The sequence below is a fragment of the Zootoca vivipara genome, chromosome 15, assembly GCF_963506605.1.
Source record: "Zootoca vivipara chromosome 15, rZooViv1.1, whole genome shotgun sequence".
Taxonomy (NCBI): Eukaryota; Metazoa; Chordata; class Lepidosauria; order Squamata; family Lacertidae; genus Zootoca; species Zootoca vivipara.
This window is the reverse complement of record NC_083290.1, coordinates 12,390,438-12,414,566: the sequence shown is the minus strand read 5'-3', so window position 1 is coordinate 12,414,566 and position 24,129 is coordinate 12,390,438. Positions and strand designations below refer to the sequence as shown.

At 46.7% G+C, this 24,129-nt stretch overlaps 2 protein-coding genes across 3 annotated transcripts in view; one reads left to right on the top strand and one right to left on the bottom strand.

Moving 5' to 3' along the window:
* The first annotated feature begins 766 nt into the window (after window positions 1-766).
* Window positions 767-7,077, top strand: LOC118096809 (neuferricin). Its single transcript, XM_035139011.2, has 4 exons — window positions 767-1,215; window positions 2,314-2,454; window positions 4,077-4,263; window positions 4,973-7,077. Exons 1-4 carry the CDS (start codon window positions 963-965, stop codon window positions 5,184-5,186), a joined length of 795 nt encoding a protein of 264 aa, XP_034994902.1. The 5' UTR covers window positions 767-962; the 3' UTR covers window positions 5,187-7,077.
* A 31-nt stretch (window positions 7,078-7,108) lies between these two features.
* The window catches only part of ANKFY1 (ankyrin repeat and FYVE domain containing 1), a 48,895-nt gene continuing 31,874 nt past the window's right edge, over window positions 7,109-24,129 (bottom strand). For both annotated transcript variants that reach the window (XM_035139009.2, XM_035139010.2), the window contains exons 14-25: window positions 22,634-22,787; window positions 21,909-22,077; window positions 19,108-19,226; window positions 18,043-18,199; window positions 17,728-17,928; window positions 16,778-16,954; window positions 16,219-16,366; window positions 14,200-14,290; window positions 13,693-13,817; window positions 12,807-12,953; window positions 11,694-11,784; window positions 7,109-10,819 (exon numbers count right to left, since the gene is read on the bottom strand). In XM_035139009.2, coding sequence (XP_034994900.1) covers window positions 10,687-10,819; window positions 11,694-11,784; window positions 12,807-12,953; window positions 13,693-13,817; window positions 14,200-14,290; window positions 16,219-16,366; window positions 16,778-16,954; window positions 17,728-17,928; window positions 18,043-18,199; window positions 19,108-19,226; window positions 21,909-22,077; window positions 22,634-22,787 — 1,712 coding nt within the window. In that variant the 3' untranslated portion in view covers window positions 7,109-10,686. The remainder of the gene's footprint in view (window positions 10,820-11,693; window positions 11,785-12,806; window positions 12,954-13,692; window positions 13,818-14,199; window positions 14,291-16,218; window positions 16,367-16,777; window positions 16,955-17,727; window positions 17,929-18,042; window positions 18,200-19,107; window positions 19,227-21,908; window positions 22,078-22,633; window positions 22,788-24,129) is intronic.

Below are 24,129 nucleotides of genomic sequence, written 5' to 3'. Positions count from 1 at the left end.
TTTGTTGAAACATTGATTTCTCAGATCAAGCTACTGCAGAAAAAAAGGCTTTGACAGTTCAGCAAAAAAGCAGCTGTCATGAGGGTGGGGAATTCTGCAAACTTGTGGCATTGCCACAGTTAAAAATAACCTCTCCCAGTGTTAACTGGGAAGCCCTCTTCTGTGAAGAACTGTATAAGGGCCATGCATTCTCACTATGGAGGAGAGTCCATCATAGCTCCCCCTCCTGTTTCAGTCATATCTGTATATCATACATAAGATATAAACCCAAAAACCCAGTGGATAGAAGGTGGGCCTACTGAGCTCCGCAGCTTCCTGGGGGTGGGGTGGAACCAACTGCCCTCCAATGAATTTCTACTTTGCCAAACCAAAATATTGCACATTTCAAGGGCAGATCTCCCAACTTCCTTAAAGCCAAGATTGGAAGAACACGAGGGCAAGGAGAAAACCACAAACGCGGTCATGCACGCCCAGATTTGCTAAGATTTTCAAAGTTGTGAGGCTGCATATCATTTTTTGCATCACTTTTCAAAATTGAACTCCCAAGAAAATCAACTTTTCATACACAGAGACACGCACACTCAGATTGGAAAGAGCCACCTTTTGTTTTCGTTTTCCCTGTTCCCCAAGAGGTGATGCCCAATCGCAGCAACAGCAGAAACTTTGAATTTCTCCATTGCTTTCTAGAGGCAACCTGTCTTTGTGCCTCAGAATGAAGGGGACGACGACGATTTGACGTTTTGGATTTCTGTGTTACTCTACTATTTTTGTCTCTATGGCCGAACAGACACGGGGTCGCGTTGTCATAAAAAAAAGCTTGTCTATAAACCCTGAAAGCAACAGCCAATGAATGAGCTTCCAGGGAGCCCACGTGATCCCCTCCGTTGCTCCACTCGCGTCATCTTGAGCTCTGGCAAGCCTCAGCTCCTCCCACTTGAAGCTTTCCAATCCACGCCTCCCTCATGCTGCGAGGGGCGCTCGCTGCCTTGGTTCTGGGCTGGGCAGCCGCCTGGCTTTTGGGTCGCGGGTTCGATCCCCGCTCGTGGCTGTGGCCGAACCGTGATGCTGAGCTGGTCCTGAGCGCCGACGATCTGAGCCGCTACACCGGGACGGAGGAGAGCGCTGGGCTTTACCTGGCTGTGCTGGGGCAGGTCTTTGATGTGCAACGAGGGCGCAAGCATTATGGGCCAGGGGGCGCTTACAGCTTCTTTTCAGGTACCTGTTTAAGCCCCCTCTGAACACCCCCCCCCAAAAAAAAAACCACCCCAAAATCTTTTACAGGTTGGTATATTGAGCATAGTCAGGCATGGCCAAACTTGGCCCTCCAGGTGTTTTGGGACCACAATTCCCATCATCCCTGACCACTGGTCCTGTTAGCTAGGGATGATGGGAGTTGTAGTCCCAAAACAGCTGTAGTCATCTCTGCTTCTTTTGCATACTGGAAGGTGTGTTGGGTGCTGGACATGCAAATAGGTGTGCACAGTTAGACTGGACTTTGTTACTCACCAGCATAGCTCAGTTGGTTAGAGTGCGGTGCTGAGAATGCCAAGGTCACAGGATCGATCCCCATATGGATAACTGCATATTCCTGCATTGCAGGGGGTTGGACTATAGATGATCCACAGGGTCCCTTCCGACTTCACAATTGTATGATTTATGTCCCTCACCCTTCCTCCCCAAGGAGCCCAGGGCGGCAAACAGACCTGCAATTAAAAAAATAATAATAGCAAAGCAAAACCAGTTAAAAACCAATTACCTGTACAGTTAAAGCCATTTTTCCATCCTATGATCATGGGTTTGCCAGGAACAGTACTGTATTCTTTGGTCATCAAATGCCTGGGCAAACAGGCATATTTTCTGATTCCCCTTGAAAGTTTAAATAATGACAGAGACTGAGAATGCAGGCCTTTTGTGGACTATTAAAAAAGTATATATATTACAGTCAAATGAAATCACGGGCAGGATTTGAGATAAAACGGGGGGGAGGTAAAACAATTGTAATAGAGATTTTTTTTATGATAGAAGAAAGAGTTTGAATAAGAACACTGTGGAGATGAAGGTGGAAAGTCTATTTATGAAAAAATGTATTAGATTTGAAGGTTATTGTGGAAACAGTTGGAAATTTTTTTTTACATACACACATAATGATGATGATGATGGAGACAGGTGGACCTCACAAGGGAGGGCATTCCAGAGACATCTCTCCCAAATTCCTGCCACATCTTGTGGGCTTGTCCTGTAATAATTTCCTTGTTTTACCTGTTCACTGTTAGAATAATTATGATTAAAACATTTGCAATGTTCTTTTGCCAGGAAAGGATGCCTCTAGAGCTTTTGCATCAGGCGACTTCACCCCAGCAGGACTGGTGGATGACATTTCGGGACTATCGCCGTTACAAATGCTGGCCATCCATAACTGGCTCTCCTTCTACAGCAAGAATTATGTGCTTATTGGTATGTGATCAATTGGCAGCGTTGAGGGAATCACCAGCCCCATTTTGGTTCCTCTCCTCTCTAACCGTTCTAGCAATAGCAGCAACATGTGTGTCAGAGTGAACGGCAGTGTGTGTGTGAGGTGGATTAAGACCATTATCGTTATTTTTTAATCTTTCCCCTTCCCTATAAAATGCACAGGCAAATAAATGCATCAAGTGGAGGTTCCTCCATGCCTGTAAAAATAATGAAACCATGTAATACAGCCAAAAAAGAATTATTTTTGCATTGGACCAGGCTCAGCTGAAACTTGTGTGTCAGTTTCTCAAGTATTATTATTAGTTATTAAACTTATTAGTCACTTGCTACACAAAGGGTCTCCAAGTGACTTGCATCGGGGAGAAAAATACAGAAATACATTGCAGTGGTGTCCAAACTTTTTTCAAAGATTTGATGAAGTGAAGGGCCGTGAGGGCCGACCAAAGTTGTTGAGTATTTTTTTAGGATTTTAACCCAGGAAATAAACTGCCACAGGGGCCAGATTAAACTGACCAGCGGGCTGGATTAGGCCCCCGAAATGGACTTTGAACACGTCTGCATTATAGCATAGAATAGGGGGGTGGGAATCATATTAATCACATTAATATTCCATACAACTTATTTTCTGGACGGGGAACTTGCTTACTATATTATTATTATTATTATTATTATTATTATTATTATTATTATTATTATTATGTACCAGGTGCCTAGGGACCCAGGTGGTACTGTGGGTTAAACCACAGAGTCTAGGGCTTGCTGATCAGAAGGTCGGCGGTTCGAATCCCTGCAACGGGGTGAACTCCCATTGCTCGGTCCCAGCTCCTGCCAACCTAGCAGTTCGAAAGCACGTCAAAGTGCAAGTAGATAAATAGGGACCGCTCCGGCGGGAAGGTAAATGGCGTTTCCATGTGCTGCTCTGGTTTGCCAGAAGCAGCTTTGTCATGCTGGCCACATAACCTGGAAGCTGTCTGCGGACAAACGCCGGCTCCCTCAGCCTATAGAGCAAGATGAGCGCCGCAACCCCAGAGTCGGATGGTCAGGGGGCCCTTTACCTTTACCTTACCAGGTGCCTATAGTTACAGTGGTACCTCTGGTTACAAACGCTTCAGGTTACAGACTCCGCTAACCCAGAAATAGTACCTCAGGTTAAGAACTTTGCTTCAGGATAAGAACAGAAATCGTGCTCCGGCGGCAGCAGGAGGCCCCATTAGCTAAAGTGGTGCTTCAAGTTAAGAACAGTTTCAGGTTAAGAACAGGCCTTCGGAACACCTCTCGGCACATTTAACAAACTACAGCTCCCAGAATTCTATGGGGGTGGGAGGAAGCTGTGACTGCTAAAGTGGGATAAGAGTACTTTAAAGGCATGTTGTGGATGTGGGCTAGATGGTGGAACCTTCCGCGCTTGGATTTCATATAATCATAGAATTGTAGCGGTGGAAGGGACCACAAGGGCCATCTGCAATGCAAGAATCTTTTGAATTGGAAGACTCCTGGCAAGGGGAAGGACTATGAGTTGAGGGAGAGGCTGGTGAGATCCTTTGATGGAGCTGCTTTATGGAGGAGCGTGGGATGATGGTGTGTTCTTTCCATTCCTGGAACAGGGAAAGTGGCTGGGAGGTTCTATGATGAGGATGGATCACCCACTAAGGCTCTAGCGCAGGCGCAAGCTCTCATTGAGGAAGGGCAGCGGCTACAGACCCAGGAGAATGAGAGAAAAAAGCGGTTTCCGCCGTGCAATTCGGAATGGAGCTCGACCGGGGGAAGTCGGGTCTGGTGTTCAAAGCAGAGGTACGGTTTGGGAAGGGTGGCAAAATGGCGGCTGGCTGAGTCTGTGGTGACTCACCAGAGACGTAGTTCTGGGACCTAGAAAATACATACATTCATATATACATGTAACGTAACAAAATATAACAGCCAAATCAAAAGGGGATATCTAGAACTAAACACAGCAAGACAAATTTCCATACCAAAATGAAGCATAACAGATCAATATTACAACGTTCCAAGTATCATAGATTTACATTATCCCGGATCTTATTGCTGCATTACATTATAAACAGACCATTTCTCCATTTCTTGCTGTCCACCTTTCTCTGGTTTTGACCATATAGGTAGCCTTTAACCATGCATACTAAGTTCCCTTTAACCATGCATACTAAGTTCCACATTTTAGTTGTCCATTCTTTAATAGATGTTGTCATTTTCCCTCCAATTTTGACAAATAACTCTGGCAGCAGTCAAGAGATGTAGTACTAATTCCCTGTCCTCTTTTAGTACATTTTCTTTAATGTATCCAAATGGTAGTGGATCTGTAGTCAAGTATAACCTGTTATTACTTCCATTTTTGTTTCTTCGTGGTTTCAATTTTTTAATAATTTATTTACCTTTCTGTGTATTTTATCCGTGTTTGCTTTAATTTTGGCGAGCTGCCTTGAGTCCCATTTCTGGGGAAAAGGCAGAAATAAATAAGTAATTTGCTGCTCCCGTGTATTTGCAGCGGTGGAGTTGACAGAGACTGGATCGGAGTCCCGAGGAAGCTGTACGAGCCCGGCTCCAGCCACAGCCAGTGCGTCTGCGTGAATACAGAGGGGTTGCCTTCTGAGCAGTCACAGTCCACCCAGATGAGTGACAGAGGTGACCTGGACAACCCTAACCTGCGGGAATATGAAGGGTGTCACCCGCTGGCTGACTGGTGTGCTCTAAAAGACTGAGCCATCTCTATCTCCTCCCTCTTTCTCTCTCTCTCACACACACATACCTTACTTGTGGTTGGGCACGGTGTTTGCAAATTATCAGCAAAACAGAATTCAGTATCGTACTCCGAAATGGCTTTGTAAACTGTGGTTTGGTGAAACTGTGGCTATTGCTGTGTCTGCTGAAACTGTCTGCTGAACTGCAGGAAAGCAGCTCTAAACCAGTGTCTTCTTGGTGAGACAATGAAGTCGTGGTGCAGGTTCTAACTCCACACAGATATTTCCCCCTTCTTTCCCCCACCCCCAACCTCTTTAGCAAAATTTAACTGCTCATCTCTAATTATCTGAACCACTAGCGAGCAGATAGAGCTTTCGATAAGCCCACTCTTTCCTTGCAGGGGAGCATAATTCGTACATCACGATAAACTATGGTTTGTGTTAACCATAGTTTAGAACCTGACGCTCAAGGATCATTTGCTGCCCTGTGCCATGTTGGAGGGCAGTGCAGATCAATCACTTTAACCCCACACAAAAAGAAGCAATTATAAGGTGGCATCATCTTGCGATCCTCAGCACTATTAAATCCTCCCACCGGGTGGCATTTCTGCAACTAATGAACACATGCACACCATCAAATTCAATTAGGTTTCTTTATTACAAGAAATTACACAGGCATATAAATATTGAAAAAATACATTGCTTTACAAAGACTTGAGGAAATGCTGCAAAGTAATAATAAAAACCAGTGATTTCCCAAAGACTCAGATCCTTTCTTAGCCAGCCCACACAGGCCCATTACCTTCAACTATTATCTTCACATGCAAAAAGTGTTGGTTTACTGCAGTAACTCCAGGCAGCTTCCAGGAGGGACAAAGAGATTATAGAAGTGTCCATTCTAGAGTTGAGTGCTCTCTGTTCTTACCGTAGGACAGCAGCTGCAGTGGTCAGCTAACCTGCGGTGGGGGTGCTGTACCACTTCAGTCAGATTTGGGCTTGTATGATATGACTGCTGACCTATATACGAAAGAAAAATAAATCCCTGCACAGAGCAAGTTGGGAATAAGGCTAGACTACAATTAACCTCCCTGCCTTGCTAGGGCACTTTGTTTTGTATATGAAGGAGCATTCCCTTGCCTGCTCTCTGAAGTGAGTTCAGCAGACTGGTGGAAAACCTCAGCTGCTGTTTGCATGGCGGTCAGAGGAAGATTCCTCAACATTCAGTTCGAAATGCATGCCCATTGTACAGGCAACACTATTGCATTCCGTTACCCCTTTTTCCAAGACAAAAACTAGCCCTTGATTAATATCCTGCTAAATAAAGCAACTTGCTAGACAACAAAAATGTTAAATTAGACCAAATCTCTACTCCCAAGATAGGTTTTAGAGAAGTCGTGTTTTGGATGGGTGGGTATCCTGAGCAGCAGCCCCTTGGATTTTCTGCCTTCTAAAAAAGAAAATAAGGTGTGAGTTGGCCTGCACAGGTGATCCCTGCTGGTTAAGGGTCAAGAGGCCAGCCTCATGACTGAGCACAGCTGGGTTTGCCAGACAAGCACATTTCAATGGAATGTGGCAACTCATGTCGATACAGGCATCATCTAAGGCCCCATGAGCCTGGGAGCGAAGTGAACTTCCTGTTGTTGCTCAATTTCCTTGTGCAAAAAACCCGGGAGGAGAGAGAGTGCATTTGGCTTAGTGGATGATGAGCTTTGCAGGATGAAAACAGAGGAGTTCACAGAGACCTTTTAGAAGAATGGAAGTCTGTTGCCCAAAACTTGGGCCTCTTCCCCACCTCCCAATCCCCAATAGAAAGCCAGGGAGCACAGCAGCCAAGGGACTTTGACAGAATATCATCTTGTGTGGGTGACATCTCACGAGTCATCTTTCAGCAACGTTAGTTGTGTTACTTTACAAAAAGGCAAATTCCCCATGATCAGGCACCAGAATTTATTTTTTAATTTTTTTAAAGACAACTTGGAAGGGTACTGACCAAAAGTGAAGGGTTTTCCTTCTACTGAGTTCACAGTGCAAGTCACATTCAACACCTCTGCCTAAAATGCAGAACGGAGGGGAAAGGAGGACAGGGAAAACAGCCGTGGGTTGCGCTAAGAACAGGCATTCTCCCTTCTGCATCCTCAATGCACACACTCCCCAACTCTGCTTTGGTCATTATGGATTGCTTTGGAAGGCGTTTGGATTTCCTGCATTCTCGAGATGGGAAGCCTTGTAGGTCTGAAAAACCAGCAAGTCGTGTTTGCTCTGCGAAGGTCTAACAAAGAGGCAGCTATCACCAGAACTCTAGAAATGTTTCTGGAGTGCCAGCCCCCCAAACCCTGCAGATGCCCTCGAGTTTCAAACACCTGCTCTAGCTGGGGGGCAGGCATAGACTAAAGGAAGCCCATTGCTGGGAGTCGATTTGGAGCTCTCCTAGAACTCCTCAGCCCCAGCTGTATACAATCCTCACATTTTTGTTAATGCATCTTCAGAGCACAAAACAGACGTCTAACAGGGATTGTGTTTTTAAGTCCCAAGACAGGGCGTAACAGGCCTTCCACAGGAAGTAAGCCTTCCACAAGAACGGGTAATAAAAGTTCATCTCACTTGTCGAACTGGGAAATACAGATCAGAATTTCAAACTCAGAAGCCCCAGCAAAATCTTTAGGGTTCCATTTCACAGCAAGTCAACTGATCAAATTATAGTGCAAGCTACAGCAGCATGAGATTTGGTGGACGTTGGAATCCTCTCTGATCTGAAGATCCATTTCTCTCTCTGCAAGGGAGTTTGAAACAAGGAGGCTTAGGCTAGGAGAAATCATTCCTGCTGCAGCCTCTTCCAGCCAATTCATGGGCTATGGTGGATTTCTCCCCTGGTAACACAATCTTCGGGCCAGTCATGCAGACTCAGGCTTAAAAGCTTTTATTAAAAGTGCTTTACAGTGATTAGTTTTGTGCAACCCGACGAAGTCCACCTAGAACCCAAAAATGCACCGCCATCCTGGAAAAAAAAAACCATTCTCAATTCCCAGGCTGTGTGGGGCTGTGTGCACGTGCAGCTTTTGCAGTGGATCATTTGCTCAAATGCTAACAACCCGGAAGGGGTGCTACTCTGCTTTTTTGGGGGGGTTAGTCACACACACGATGCCAGTTCAGAGAAATGCCTGTGAATCTAGAAAGGGGAACTTTGAACAGAGGATCGGATTCACGGTGCATGACCGTGGCACCTGTGCAGTGTTAAACTGGCCTTGGAGAGACCACCCATCGTGTCAAGAGACCGTTTCCCAGGTGAAATGCTACTGTCTCACTGCTTTTTTTCCTCCCTGGGGGTCCTCTGGAACAAGCCTTTTGTGAAAAGGGCACCCCTTCTTAAATGACTTACTCCTCAGGGGGCAGAGAGACAAAGGCAGGTCAAGAAGGTGTTGAGACAGATTATTTTGGAGCAGAGGGCTGGGGGCAGGAAGAGGAGAGCAGAGACGAGCAGGAATTCTCCCCACAAGGTGATGGGTGTGGAAAACACAGTAAACCCACACATAATTGAAGAGGGTTGCAGTTCCAGTTCTTCCCCTGACAGAGGTCAGAAGGGCTAACCCCACTTGAAATGTATGCGTCAATCTTCATAGATTCCCCCCCCCCCCGGCAAGTTGTCTTTTACTGCACATAGCCCAGGATTTTACAGAACATATAAAGCTGTTATATCCTATAAAAAAGTAGCACTGTGGTTTTTCAGCTCTTTTTACACACGAACATATGTAAGTAGGGGATGACACATTAGTATTCTAGGGGGGGGGGAAGAGGGGAAGAAAATGAGATCAGACGTTATAAATGATATTTTCCTCTCCCCCTTATATATATATATATATGTACACACAGACTGAAAAAGTAGTGGTTACTGAGGTTAAGAGACTCACATCCCAACCGATTCGTTCTGGAGCAGCGACAGAAGACTTTGCCACGTCCACCTCCCAGAACTTTGTTGTGTTTCTAAGAAGGCAAAGAGCTTTATGTCCGAGCACGTGAGGCTCAGTCTTCTTGCTTGCTGTATCAGTCACACCCAAACAGCCTCTTCAGCGTCAGGGCCTGCTTTTGCAGGGACCCAATGAACAAAGTTAGCTGTCGTGGAGAAAAGGGTGTGTGTAAAAAAAAAACCCAGTTAAGGCCAGGTGATACTGGCCTAGCATTAGACCTGCAGTGATCTCGGCGAGCGCAGCTTGGAGACAGAGCTCCTCAAAAGGGCCAAGTCACTAACAGCATCTTAAATGGAGAAGGCCTCGGGGGGGAAACACGACAGCTGGGAAGTCCGGGTGGCCAGCAGAGGTGCAGCTAGGACACGGCTGCCTTTGCGATCAGCTCCCACTGAATCATCACCCTCACATCAGGCTCTGTGCCACCGTCACCCCTGCCTTGTCCCACCCCGTCCATCAAAGCAACTTGCCGAATCCAGATGCTCTGTGCTAGCTCCTACACTGTGTTCCCCAACGCCGAGCCAGTCCAAACCTCTGGACCTTCCTTCCAACATCGCTGTAAACCAGCCTTTGCCCAGCTGCTGCCCTTCGGATGATCTGGACTCGTGTTGGCTGGGGCTGATGGGAGCCCAGAACATCTGGTGGGCACCAGCTTGGCGAAAACTGCTGTAAACATATGACTATTTGCAAAGTTATTGATATGTGCCGAAAGGGCCAGCCGGCAGCTTTCCCTCCCTTCCAGGAGCCTTTGATTTGGTAACAAAGCTCGCTTTCTCTTTCTGTCTTTCCTCCTCCTCCTCCTGCCTATTTTTTAATCTTTATTTTTAACATGGAAGAGAGCAGATTGGGAAGGGAAGAAATCAACGTTCTGACAGCACCCGTTGCAGCTCTTGTTGAAGCAGGAGAAACTGTAAAGCTTCTGTCGTAAGGCCACACAAAGGAATTCTTCAGCAAATGCATTTAAACGACAAAACCCTGTTTTGAAGACAGCAGCTTCTTCTGGAAGGGAACACTGACTGTGCATAGCACAGTTGCCCATTTTAGGACAAAAGCCAGTGAGGGAACCAGAACCTTCTCTCCAGGAAGGTAACAAGAGGGGTTGGTCATCACACAGAGTTACCCAGGAATTTGTTAAGTGCTCCCAATATTCAAACACCCACCCCTCCCGCACCCCACAATGTGATTGGGCTTCGAAACAGCTCGGTGGCCATTTGCACAGGCCTGCTATGTTACATGATCCACAAATGCAAAAAATTTCATTTTCTCTGCCCTGCCCAGAGTAAGGAGAGGGCCCTCTCACTCAGTTCACATTTGTTCTCGCACCAACTTTGCAAGAGTTCCAAGTTGTTCCCAATCCAGTTTTCTAGCGTTAACATTCGTACAAAACCCATTTATACTGGAATATAGTGTTTGTGTGGTCCCTTAAGTCAATCAGTCTCGGCCGTTAACAGGAAGACAAAACAGGTGCCCCCCCCCCGGGCAACCCACATCCCTGTGATAGGCGGTTCGCAAGGAGGAAGGAGGGGTGTGGCCCGGGAGTCACTCTCCTTTGCGCAGGGGGACTAGGAAACTCCGCCCAGAGTCAAGACGTCAAAGCAGATGTTGCAGACCCGGACAGGCTTGTTCAAGTCGAATTTGATGATGGGGATCTCCTTGGTTGAGCACTTGTGGCAGAGAAGGCGCCCACAGTGCCGGCTGCGAGAGAGGAAAGAAAATTTCAGCCGTGCTCTTTACTGCCTAGCTGTGCTTAACAAGCAGCCTCTCATTTGCTTCCCAGTTTCTGAGGAAGTTTAGAAAGAGAAAGGGGGGCGGGTTGTTGTTGCTGTGCCTTCAGAGGATCCTACCCCTTTGCCACCATTTATCAGGTGCTTGCTCTGAAAGCTGGCATTGTGTCCTGTGCCCCACCTAGCAGATAGACCCCCCCTGCCCTGCTGATTCATAAAGCAGCTTGTGGCCTGGGATGGGAGCTGGGCTGCCCAGAATTTAAAAAGCTTGCAGTCCCTTCATCAAAAGCAGCTCTTCAGTTCAGTACAGTGCTATCAAAAGGGATGGGGGAACCTGGTGACTTCCAGGTAAGACTCCCAACTCCCATCTGCCCCAGCCAGCATGGCCAACAGTCAGAGACCACGAGGGTTGTAGCCCAACAGCATTGGCATGGCCACAAGCTCCCCACCCTTGGGCTTACCAAATCCCAAGAGGAGCAGGAAGGAGGGAAGAGCCTGTAAGAGCTCCAAGAGCTCTCCTTCCTTGGTCTTCCAACCTGCTTCAAGCACTTTGGTGGTGGTCCAAACCAGGATTAAAAGTTATAGTTAAGCTACCTGGCCAGGTAGCACATGCCCCAAATGGTGCGTATTGAAAACACTCTCCCACTGCGTGCGGAGCTCCTCCCCTTCCCCCTGGCCCAGTCTAGAAAGAGGTGAGAGGCGACTTTTTGCCTCCTCTGGAGGGAACTATGCCTTCAGCCCAGGCAGCCTTCCAAGGGTGGCGGCAGGTTCTGAGCGGAACTACCCACAAAACAAATCAAAGCTGCGTCCAAGTGGTGGATCAATCCGAAAAGGCCGCCCCTTACCAGTGGTGCTTCCTTGTCGTGACCCCAAACTTGGCGCTGCATTCGTAGCAATTGGAGCCGTCACACCAGGGGGGTTCTTTGGACAGCATGTCTGCGCAAGAAAGAATTAAATGCAAGAGGCTCCTCGGCAGCCTTTGCCACCGTGGCTTGTGACCTGGCCAAGCCCTGAATTCAGACACGGGTACGGCTGCCTGCCAGACACACTAGACATCTCACCCTCCACATCTCACCCCATTTGTGCAGCCCCCTCAAGAGCTTAAGCTCTGAGCGTGCCTTTTGCTTGCCTGGGTCATCCCTATCAGTCGCGACCCATAGATTTGGCTTTATTAAGGCAAGATTTAATGTCTTTCCTTCCAATGTTGTGAATAATAGGTTCTCGAAAGGCCAGAGTTCAGTTCTGTGTGCATGTGACAACAGATCCATAGAATCCCTTCATCATATATTATTCTGTTGCCCCTTGCACATGGTCTCTCAGACCAGTTTTTTATCCCCCTTAATATCAGAAACTTTGGATAAGACTTCGGAATTCCAGCTAATATATCTGCTACAGGATAATGATCCGAGTAGATCACTCCTTGTAGCTAGATACCTGGTTGCAGTTCTATCCTATAAGAGGAAAAATGGGTTACTTTATGATTAATGATATTTCGTCCAAGTGTTTGATTTATAGTGGTGACCAGATGAGCTAAGTGATATGTTGTTCTTACCTTGTAATTGTAATTTATAATATTTATAGGGATAGGATTTACATGAATGGAATTAATTCAATGGCCGCAATAAAGTATTTGATTTGCTTGCCTGCCTGGGCAGAGAAGACAGAGAAGTGTGTGTGTGGAAACTAGTTTACAGGGCAAAGGGAAAACTTGCATTTGTTGTCTTGCCCACTTTGGCCTCTGGCCACACCCACCCCTGGCATGTGGCCCCAGTAAGGCTGCCCTCCTTCAAATAATTCCACTAGTAGATCATCTCACTAGTAAAGATTTGGTCTAACTTAATGTGGCCCTCAGACTGAGGTGGCTTCCTGCCTCTCCCTCCCTGCAAGCTTTGCCTAAAAGGCCTCTTTCAGCCCACCTGATGCATGGCAAAGAAGCAGCAGGGCTCAAGGGCACTTACCCAGCAGCCGGAAGAGAAGCTGTTTGGTCGCAACTTGATAGTTGAAGATGTTGACGCCTTGGTTGTTGTTGACGCCCAGGCGAGCACCAGCTCTCACAATGGCCCGGCACAAGTTGGCGTTTCCCTTCATGTAGGCCAAGAGAAGCACTGGGAAGAGAAGGGGGGGGGACATTTCATTATCCGTGTCTCTGCTTAGCCAGTCCTGGAAGTGCCAATTGTCCTGCACCCAGGCAAGCAAAATTCCACAGGAAGCGCCAGGAGCAGGTCGGCAATAAATCACGTGGCGTCAGTGAAGTTAACTCAGGAGGCTAGGCAACTCTTCCCAGCAGGTCTTGCCCCAATGAGACAGTTGTGAGGACTCAATGTCCCCACCTTCCCACCGCTCTCTAAGGCTCCTCCCCTCCTAGGTCCTTCCTTTGAAATCTGAGACTTCTTCGCCTTGTCTGAGTTTGCTCTGCCCTCTTCATCCCTCTTCTGGTTCTGGGAGATCAAGTGGGATGGAACTGGTCGCAGCAGGAGGCGGAGACCTCCTGGCTTCTTCTGCAGCCTGATTCATCTCTGCCTCTTCTCTCCCCCACCCCCAGCTTCCACTTCTGGACTGCGCTCTGCCACAGCTTCTCCCTGCTCACTAAGCCCTGTTGCCTCTTCAGCTTCTGACACCTCCTCCTCCTCCTTGTCTGTTCCCATCTTCTCCCTCTGACCACTCATCATGGTTCCAACACCAAACCCCTGACCCTGGGCCTTCTCCCCTTGGGGACTCATTCCACTACTCCTCTGCATCCAGCTAGTCCAGGACAGCAAGACACATGCAAAAGGACTTTGAGAGGCTACTTTGATGGTGGCAGTTGCATGGCTTTTTTAGCCAAACCCATCGGCCGAGGCTTACCGGTGTTCCCTTCAGCGTCTGGCTTGTCGAGAGGATACTCCGGCATACATTCTAGGAAGAGGTCAAAGATGGCTGCTGCATTGTCCTTCCCGTATTGCCCCAGGATGTGCATCGGGGACTGACCCCTGACAAGGAGAAGAGAGGAAGTCACGCAGGACAAAAGCCATGGCGCAGGGCAAGAAGTCCTCTGTTCCCCACTGCAGGGTTACTTTTGCAGCAAAAGGGGAGCTTTCTGAAGCTCCTATGGCCCACTGCTAGTGCTCGCTGTTGCCACCAAATAACTATTTACGAAGCTGGGTCTAAGTTCTGCTCTAAGACAAGACCAGGAGAGGGAACGGAACATCCTGCCAATACTGCAAAATTACCAAGAAATCCCTTGCACAGCCCTTCCCCTGAATGAAGCAAGCGGGAGGAGAACCCCCCCCCCCCGGCTACTGAATGAGAGAGAAAAATAGTACAGAGATGCTCAAAGTCCCTTTTCCCAGCAAAGGCGGCCGTTACATTTACCTGAGGTTAAAAGCTTCTGCGTCCACAGTGCACTCTGTCAGGAGGGCACGGATGTTAGTTAGACGTCCCTGCATCACCGCCAGGTGCAAGGCTGAGAAGGGAGAGACAGAGAGAGATGGAATACATGAGTCAAAGGAAAAGGAGGGGGGAAGAAGAAGAAGAGGAGGAGGAGGAGGAGGAGTTTGAATTTGATATCCTGCTTTATCACTACCCTAAGGAGTCTCAAAGCGGCCAACATTCTCCTTTCCCTTCCTTCCCCACAAGGAACACTCTGTGAGGTGAGTGGGGCTGAGAGACTTCAGAGAAGTGTGACTAGCCCAAGGTCACCCAGCAGCTGCATGTGGAGGAGCGAAGACACGAACCCGGTTCTCCAGATTACGAGTCTACTGCTCTTAACCACTACACCAGTGTTTCTCAACCAGTGTGCCTCCAGATGTTTTGGGACTACAACTCCCATCATTCCTGACCACTGGTCTTGCTAGCTAGGGATGATGGGAGTTGTAGTCCCAAAACATCTGGAGGCACACTGGTTGGGAAACACTGCACTACACCACACTGGAAGATCTGTAGCCACCTTCCATGCCACTTAAAACCAAACGCTGCATTCAAATCATGCAAAAACAAAAATAAAAACCAGGTCGCATTAAACCAGATTTCCATCTGTGCAAGAATTTCACCTTGCGCAATGGAATGCCCCCCCCACATGCCCCCCCAATCTGTTCTAGAGGTTCCCTAAACGCTCCAGAGCAGATCTGAGGGGCAGATGGTTAGAAAGGTGTAAATCCCTCCTGTGGTAATCCTTGCGGTGGCAGGACAGGTTAGTTTAATACTGTCCGTAGGTCCTTTTTTTTTTGCTATTTTTTAAAAAAATCATTTTAAAGAGAGGACTCTACACAAAAAGAGTCCAGCAGGAATAATGCAACCTGTATGCATTTTGCAGATTAGCATGATATTCATTTTGCATTGCATAGTTTATTCTGCACACTGTGGCCTGCTTGCATTTATTTAGCTGTGAATCCTGCACTGCAGGACTCCGTGACCCATTGGGTCCCTTCCAACTCTACAATTTCTACGATTCTATGGCCTCTCCTCACTTTTATTCCTTATGGGTACTCTTGCCCGCCTTCTCAGATTTCAGCAAGCACAGAGCACTTTCCCGTTTCCAACATCCCTCCATAAGCTTGGCACCTAGGGCTAAGGGGTATTTATAGACTGAATATCTTCTTTTTTTTTCTTCTTCTTTCTTTAAGAGAACTCTATAGGATGTGAAATTAATTAACTATGTTATAATTTAGATTGTGATATAAGAGGAATTTGTTAAATGGGAAAACTGCTGAAGTTGTGTTTAAAATGGACTCGGGAAGGGAGGGACAGGGAGGTCGAACCTATGTTAAGGAATAATGGATAAGATTGATTCCCCCCCCTTTTTTCTTCTTTTTCTTTTTCGTGCCATTTTTACCTGTTTCTGGTTAATTGTATGTGTTATGAGGATATGATAAATGTTTAAGTTGAATTTTTTTAATAAAAATTATTTTTTTTTTTTAAAAAGCTTGGCACCTAGAAACTTGGTAGTTCCTCTTTACAGTATAAGGAAAGCTAAAATACTAAGGAAACGGTTCTGAAGCCGATGCCATTCGCTACAGATGTTTCTACACAAATGCAGCAGACAGAACGTGGACAGGGAATCAGCTCCAACTCCCATCAGCCCCAGCCAGAATAAGATGGCAGGAGTCACAGTCCAACAACATCTGAAGGGCTCCATTCCTACTCTAGGCCCTGCTGAGGGAGGCCTAGCTGGAAATAACACTGTAGTGCCACCACGAACGCTTCTCCCAGCCTCAAAAGAATCCTGAAAGGGATCTGCAACAGTACCAAGGTGCCTGTTCTCTGGCCCAGGAAATCCTTTCCCAACAACAGCTAGGAGAAAGGGGGAGGAGCAAGCTGGAGCTAACAATTTTGCCAGGAAACAAGCAAAAAAGATCAAATCCACCCATCTTTGGACATCAAAAGCAGAGTTACCATTGTTCCCGTTTTCATCCACGGCTGCAAAGTCCACTCCATTCTCCAGGAGAACCGAGCAAATGGTGGGAAGCTCTTGCTGGGCAGCCAGATGGAGGGCTGTCTGGCGGTGCTTGTTCAGCTCGTTGACTTTGGCGCCTGCAAGCAGCTGTTGTGAGGAGAACACAAGGAAGGAGGAGTTTCTCAGGGTCTAATCTAGTGGATTATATATGGCAGCCACCTATAGGCCGGTTGAAAATATAACTCCTGTCCTCAAACAGCTGCTACACCGGTTGCCAGTTACTGTATTTTTCCGACGGACCAATGTATATTTGGGGGGACTCCAAATTAAAAAAAAACACCCCCCAGCACTACCCATGTATAAGATGAGCCCCAATTTTAAACCTAAATTTTTGGTTTTTTTAAAAAGCTAATCTTATACACGAAAAAATACGTTATCTCCTGGGACCTTTTTACAGAAGTTCCTAGGACAATCGGATGCATTTTATTCTTCCTTACACCCCTGTCCCAGCCATGATGAAAACGGCAGATTTCAGACGCCACTTTCCACAACACGTACCAGGTTACGCACAATGATTTCAGAACCAGCCTGCACGGCAAGATGCAATGGAGTTAGCTTGGAGGCGTCCTGCACCCTGGAATTGACGTTTGCCTGGACACTGATCAAGAAGAGCACACTCTCGATATCGGAACCCTGAACAGCCACGTGGAGGAAATTCCGGCCTTTGTTGTCCACCTATGGCAGTGGCAAAACCATAATTAGTCACGGTTGTGAATTTCAACGCATCTGATCAGAGTGAAACCTAGTTTGAAAGACCACCCCTGGTTTCTGACACACCCTGAGACGACTCTTAACAAGAACTGCAAAATGCCCATTGGTCAGTGGGCCGATTTGAAAATTGGTCATAGAATCAGAGAGCTGGAAGGTACCCAAGGGTCATTTAGTCCAATCCGCTGCACTTCAGGAATCTCAGCTAAACCATCCATGACAGATGGCCATCCAACCTCTGCTAAAAACCTCCAAGGAAGGAGAGTCCACAACCTCCCGGGTCAGACCGTTCCACTGCCAAATAGCTCTGACTGTCAGAAAGTTCTTCCTGAGGTTAAGTCAGAATCTCCTTTCTTGTAACTGGAAGCCATTGGTTTGATTCCTACCCTCCAGAGCAGGAGGGTAGGACTCAAACCAATGGCCAGCTCCTTATTTCTTACAATAGCAGTTTACAGCTGGGATTGGGAACCACTTGCACTCCAGGTGTTCTTAAATTGTACCTCCAATCATCTCTGACCATTGGAGATGCTGCCTGGGGCCGAGAGATGTCAGAGTCCAACCACATTTCAGGGCCACAGGCTGACCACCCCCAGTCTATGGATGCCACACATGAACGTCCAAGTTTAGAGGGGATACGCGGGAGAAAAATGTTGGCATAAGGATCCACAAAAGGGGAGGAGGGAAGTCAAAGGGGATTTATTGATTACGGCACAAGAGCATGTATGAGGGGGGTCCTGTACCTGCTCGGCCGCTCCCGGTTCCCGCTTCAGGATCGCCTCTGCCGCCTTGTTGTTCTTGTACGTCATGGCGCAGGCGAAAGGGGTCATGCCTTGCCGGTCCCGTATGCCGAGCTGGATTTCCGGGTGCGAGATCATCAGCTGGATAATGACACCGTGCTGGTTGATAATGGCAACGTGGATGGGCGTCCTCCCTTCCGCATCCTGCAAACACAGGCTGGATTAGCCAGTAGCATGAAACAAGCATGCAACGCGTGCAAAGGTCGGGAGGACATGAGTGGCGCAAGAAAGGCCTACGAGGCTTTTTCTGTTTCGTACCTGTGCATTTACATTGGCTCCAAACTCTAGAAGGCACTGCACAGTTTCTTCAAGGCCCCAACAAGCTGCCAAGTGCAAGGGCGTCTGTCCATCGCGGGCTTCCTCATCCCCCTCGCCATTGGCCCCAGGCTGCCTTGGGCTGTTGACGTCGCAGCCACTGAGAAGGAAGCAGCAGTGCTACCATCAGCCTTGACAACTGGAAGCACGGTAAGGATTCCCTGGAAGCTGCCTTGCACAGAGTTGGACCAATAAGCTGCCTAAAGCTCAGGGCTGCCTACAATGACTGGCAGCAACTCTCGAGGGCAGGATTTCCCAAACGTGTGGTTTGTTTTGGTTTTTTTTGGACTACAGTTCCCATCATCCCTGACCACTGGTCCTGTTACATAAGGATGATGGGAGTTGTAGTCCAACAACAGCTGGGGACCCCCATTTGGGAAACCCTGGTCTAGGATTTCAGTCATGGGTCCTTTCCCAAGGGTCCTATGTAGAGTCAGAACGTGGCGCTTTCTGCATGGATTTCACGCATTCCAAGCCCTTTCCCTAAAAAGAGAGCAGGTTTCCAGGTTGTGAGTAAAGGATTAATGGAAAGGAGGATATAGATTATGGCCTTATCAAACCACTGGTTCATGTTTACACCAACAAACAGTATTTTTGGCAGGGGCCTTCCCAGCCCTTCCTGGAATCAAAGACTCGTAGAATCGTAGAGTTGGAAGGGACCCCAAGGGTCATCCAATCCAACCCCCTGCCATGCAGGAATCTCAGCTAAAGCATCCATGGCAGATGGCCATGCAACCTCTGCTGGAAAATCCCAATGGAGGGAGTCCTTGGAGATGCAAGGGATTTAGTCTGGGACATTCTGCACGCAAATAAGGCAATCTCTCCTAAGCTGCACCCCCTTCCAAAATATATTTGGCCCACTGGGTCCACACACAGCAGCTTGCCAACAGGTTGGCTGATGGGGAAGGAAAGGCATTGTTTTCAATATCCCACCAAGTCAATGGCCTAATGGTTTACAAAGCCTTAACTGTTGGCTCAAGCAGTTTGGACAACAGATTTGTTCCTGACCTGCGGATAAGGAAGCAGGAGATCTGTTCGCTGTTCTCGTCGATGGCCCTGTGCAGCAGAGTCTGTGAGCAGCCTCCCGGTCCTGGACCCCAACACGTAGCATCGCAACCGTGTCTCACCTGCAGGCAGAGAAGAGATGCTCAAGGGGGGGAAGGTAGCACAGTGGTGCTTAATGTTTGGGTTCTTAATTTAAAACATTTGATTTTGATTTTGTTCTGTGAACTGCCCCGAGACCTCTGGGTATAGGGTAGTATATAAATTCAATAAACAACAACAACAACAACAACAACATGGAGAAATTCAAAGACTGGCTTCCCAAGGGCAACAGAAATCAAAGCTCTTTGGTTATTTTTTTTTCTCTTTTAGAAAACAGCTAATTGTACAGCAAAATACAGTTATTTTTTACTAGAACTAAAAAGAACTAAAGAAAAAAACAGACTTGAAAATAATGCACATTATAAAGCAGATGATATTAACAACAAAACAGAAGGAGTAAGCCATTTCTGGGATGAAGTTAATGATTTGGCACTTCTTTTTCTGCTTTTCTTACACAGGCAGTTAGTGGCAGCGAGGGCTTCTGTTTCTACAGTCTGTTCGTTGCTGAAGAGCCTATTAAAGACAACTGATTACCAAAGCTCTTTTTAACTACATGGCTTGCCTTTGTTATTCTAGTTTAATTTATAAGAGCATCTATCTATAAACCTGGAAGTCATTAAAAAATAGTCATTGTGGTGTGTAGCAATATCCACACCATAGAATTATAAAATCGTAAAATACAGAACAACCAGAAGGGGAATAAAATGAATTATCTTAAAAAATGGGGTTTTCATGGGCTAAGGCAGATAAAGGTTAAAGATACATGGATAGTCTGGGAATCTGGAGGTCCCTAGCTCTATCGCTTTTAGGTTAGACTGATATTCTCAGGTTGCATCCTGCTTACAATTTCCTCCTCCTCATACCTTTCTCACTTGAACCTCAAGGTGAGAGGTCATCTTTAATTATCCTCTGAGAGAACCAAGGAGAAAGCATGGCTGCCTTGTTCTTATCTAGATTCGTATGGAAGTAGAAACTTTTCTATCGCAAATTACATTATTTTCTATGATGAGCAGCTTTTATTATTTTCTAACCTACCTCTCTTTGTGTGATTGCAAGAAGTCCACTCTCTAAGATCGACTAGTTTAAACACTGCTCACTCTGCACACCCAAAAAGGTTTCAGCAGGTAACTGACCGTGTTATCCCATTAAAAATCATTGAAACACAGTGAAATTATAAAATAACAAAATACAGAACAAGATAACCAGCAATGAATCAAATGAATTCCCCCCCCCAAAAAGGCACCCTGCCAACAGACATGGTTTCAGCAGGGGACGGAGTATCAGAATTGTAGGAGCCTCCCTGATTTCAATAGGAACGGTGCTCCAGATTACTAGTGATGAGACTTTAAAATCCTTTGCATGCACAGAAACTAAAATATGAGAACTGTGGGAGAGTTGTGCACGCAAACTGAAGGTGCGTAGGCTGCTCAACCTGTTAAATGAACAGTGTGTGTTCAGTCTCTCCAGTAAGCTATTAGGGGTTTCAGCAGAGTGTGTGACCAACCTGCCCTTCCCAATATTGTACTGGAGTCCCGATGTGATTTTCCGTGTCACATTTTTCTATCTGGTTTTAGGAACCTTGCCTGCTTTAAAACATTTTACACTCCCCCGCCCTCTTTTCAAATATATAAATTTAACAATGCACTCAAAATAGTGCAACCTGTTACAAAATCACTGAACGAACTCGGATGAGGAGAAAGAAGACTGCATCATGCAACTGGCAGAACTCGCTGAGGATACCTTGTTTTTAAAATCCCCTTTGGTGGAACAGAGGCTACAGGAAAAGCTCAGCCAGGAAGGCGGAAGCTACTCTCAAGCTGTTGTCGCTGATAGTTGAATACAACACCCCTGCCTCTCGTTGCCTCCCTCTCTCCCACTCATGACATCTAGGCCGGTCTTTCCCAACCTGCTGCGCTCCACATGTTTTGGAGGACTCTAGGTTGGGAATGTCTGCCCCAGGGATACTCAAACCAGATCCAATTGCCGTTTTTTTGATTCTGCAACCAGTGAAGTGACTGTGAGCAGGGGGGAAGCAGCTCGCAACACTGTCATGAAACATCATGCATTAAAGAGAGCGGGAGAGAAAATACAGGTGAAACTCAGAAAATTAGAATATCATCGAAAAGTGCATTTATTTCAGTAATGCAACTTTTTCTTTTTCTTTTAATTTTTACAAATGCTTTCTTTTGGAAATTCTACAGTAATAAAACAAATAGTTACAATAATACAAAAATAAACATCACTATTACATTTCATTAATTACATGTCATTTATAATTGACCTGCCTAATGACAAATAATTACAATTACAACAAATAAAGGCTTGGCATATCTTGCTTTGCATGTCATGCATCTATCTCATATATTGGTTTCACCTTTTAAGTTGCGTTACTGAAATAAATGCACTTTTCGACGATATTCTAATTTTCCGAGTTTCACCTGTAAGGTCTGAGGCTCTCAACACCAGCCACAACCAAGCCTGCAATGCAGATCCGTCTCAGACTTCTCCCTAGGTTTCACCTCGCACAGCAAAGCCACCTTTTTCAGTTTCTCCCTAGTTTCATTATTCCCAATGAATGCATGCATTTTGTACAGAAACATTTCCAAGTTGATTGGTTAGAGAAGAGTGATGATGACTGTGAAAAGGATTCAAACGTCTGATGGAAGAAGAAAAAAGAAAGAGACTGCAGCCGTTACCGCTCTTACCAGAGTTGAAGCAATATCTTCCAGGTTGTTTTCCAGAGCGAGCCAGAGCGGAGGGTTCCCTCTGTCGTCTGGCACAGACATGTCTGCCCCCCGAGTACAGATCGCATCGACCACAAGAGGAAGCTGGTTTTTGATGGCCAGCTGGAGGGCCGTCTCACCATCCTGAGTCCTGAAAACAAGCACATTGTGCTATACGCAGGCAGATAGCCATAGGCGCTGCATCACCAACAGATTGGGGGAGGGAAGTACCGTTTTAAAAATTGCAGAAGGAACAAAAGAGACGACAAAGGCTCAAAACGGTACCGAAAGATAAACCTTTATCAAGAGCCAAAGATTCCTCATCCCTGAACTAATCAGCTAGGACACAAGTGAGTCTGCGGTACACCTTATTTTCTTTGAGGTTCTTTTGAAAGCACCATACAGAAACAAGTTGCCATCTCATAACTATAATAGAACATAAACGAAGATCCCATCCTTATGGTGCCAAGATAATTCAGGTGGCATTTTCTGTTATCATCCTTGGTTCTCTGTGGTGTCAACCTCCACCCACCAGCAGAACCCGCTGATGCCCTTTGAGGCACGAGGGTGTGGGAAGAGAAGAATCAACCTGCTCAGCCCAAGACAGCGCCAATTCATTTGCCCGAGTGTGCCTTGTGGTGGCACCGGGCCTGCCTCTGGGCTAAGACTCTCGCACAACTTTGCAAGTGCAACCAAGGCCTTATTACCTGACACTGATATCTGCTTGGTGCTCCAGGAGGAAGAGGGCGCTCTTGCTGTCCTGCCTCTGTATTGCCATGTGCAGCAGAGTCTGCCCGTCTGACATCGTGTCATTGATGGAGGCCCCAGAGCCAAGCAGCTGAGCGGCAATAGTGTGCATTCCTGCCAGGGGGAGGAGGGGGGGGAAGTGCAATTTATCCATTACATTTCTACCCTTCCTTTCCTTCAAGGAGCTCATGACTGCCTGTAGAAGCTCCCCGCCCCCCAATTTTGGACCATCAAATAAGGCACGAGAGACCAGGGTTCAAATCCTCACTCAGCCATGAAGCTCGCTGGGGGCCTGGGGGCCAGTTGCTCTCAGCCTAACCTACTTCACTGGGTTGCTATGAGGATAAAATGGTGGTGGTGGGGGGAAATGATAAGGTGTAACCCTTGAGCTCCTTGAAAAAAAGGTGGGGTGTAAATGCATTGTTCGTAGCTTTCATTGTCTTTTAGAAAAGTGGGACAGAAGCACTCAAAAATAAATAAATCCTTACTCTGGGACACTTCACATGTTACGGCATTTGACAATAGGACTCCCCCAACCTGGTGACTTCCATATGTTTAGAAGTGGTGCTCAACATCTGGGGAAGGCTACTCTATACAGATGAACTTTCAAACTGCAGTCCTGGGAGCTGGCCTGCAATCCTGAGACTGTGCTCCCATAGCTAGAGTATGAAGCCATGTAAATTCAGCTGTATTCCCCATTTTTCTCTTGTCAAGATACTGCGAGAGGTTAAGGTTTTCAGGGATTTGCAGGCAAGTTGGAGTTTGAACTTTACTCCTCCCAGCAGCTTTAGACACATCATTTGTTTAGGTACAAATATGCCAGATTAAAGGGCTCACATATTGCGCTGCCAGATGCACTTCTGTCAGACAAACACGGCTTTCTAGCCGCCTGCGGTCGGAGGCCTGTTAGTTTGCGCTATGTTGAAACATGGGAGCAGATTTGTTTACAAGAACAACTATGAAGGGTTCCACTGCCGACGCCACCATCTTTGCTAATCCAGCACGTAAGCAGTTGCTGGTGTTTTTTTTTAAAAAAAACACGAAAGCCCAACCTGTGGCTTTCCAGGGGCTGTTGGGCTTCCAATCCCCACCAGCCAGTGGGGATTGGAATGATGGGATTTGCAGTCAATAGTCTGTACTACGATGTACAAGTGGAGCATATATGGCCTGCACAGGATGAGGCATGGGATCAACTAGCTACTCAGCATTATTTGAAAGAGGCTTCAATTTCCCCCATACTCACTACAGACAAGTGGATGGAAAGTCATAGCACTTTTTATAAAGTCCAAGTGATTTCAATAGGAGAAATGGAACACACTTAAATCTCTCTCCCTTTTGAAAGCAGTGGGATTTCAAGATCTCTGGCTGGATTACTCCCTTGGGGTTCAACTATACTCTGAGAAAACCCACTGAACTCAATGGACTTATCAGTCATGACTGAGTTAATGGAATTTTA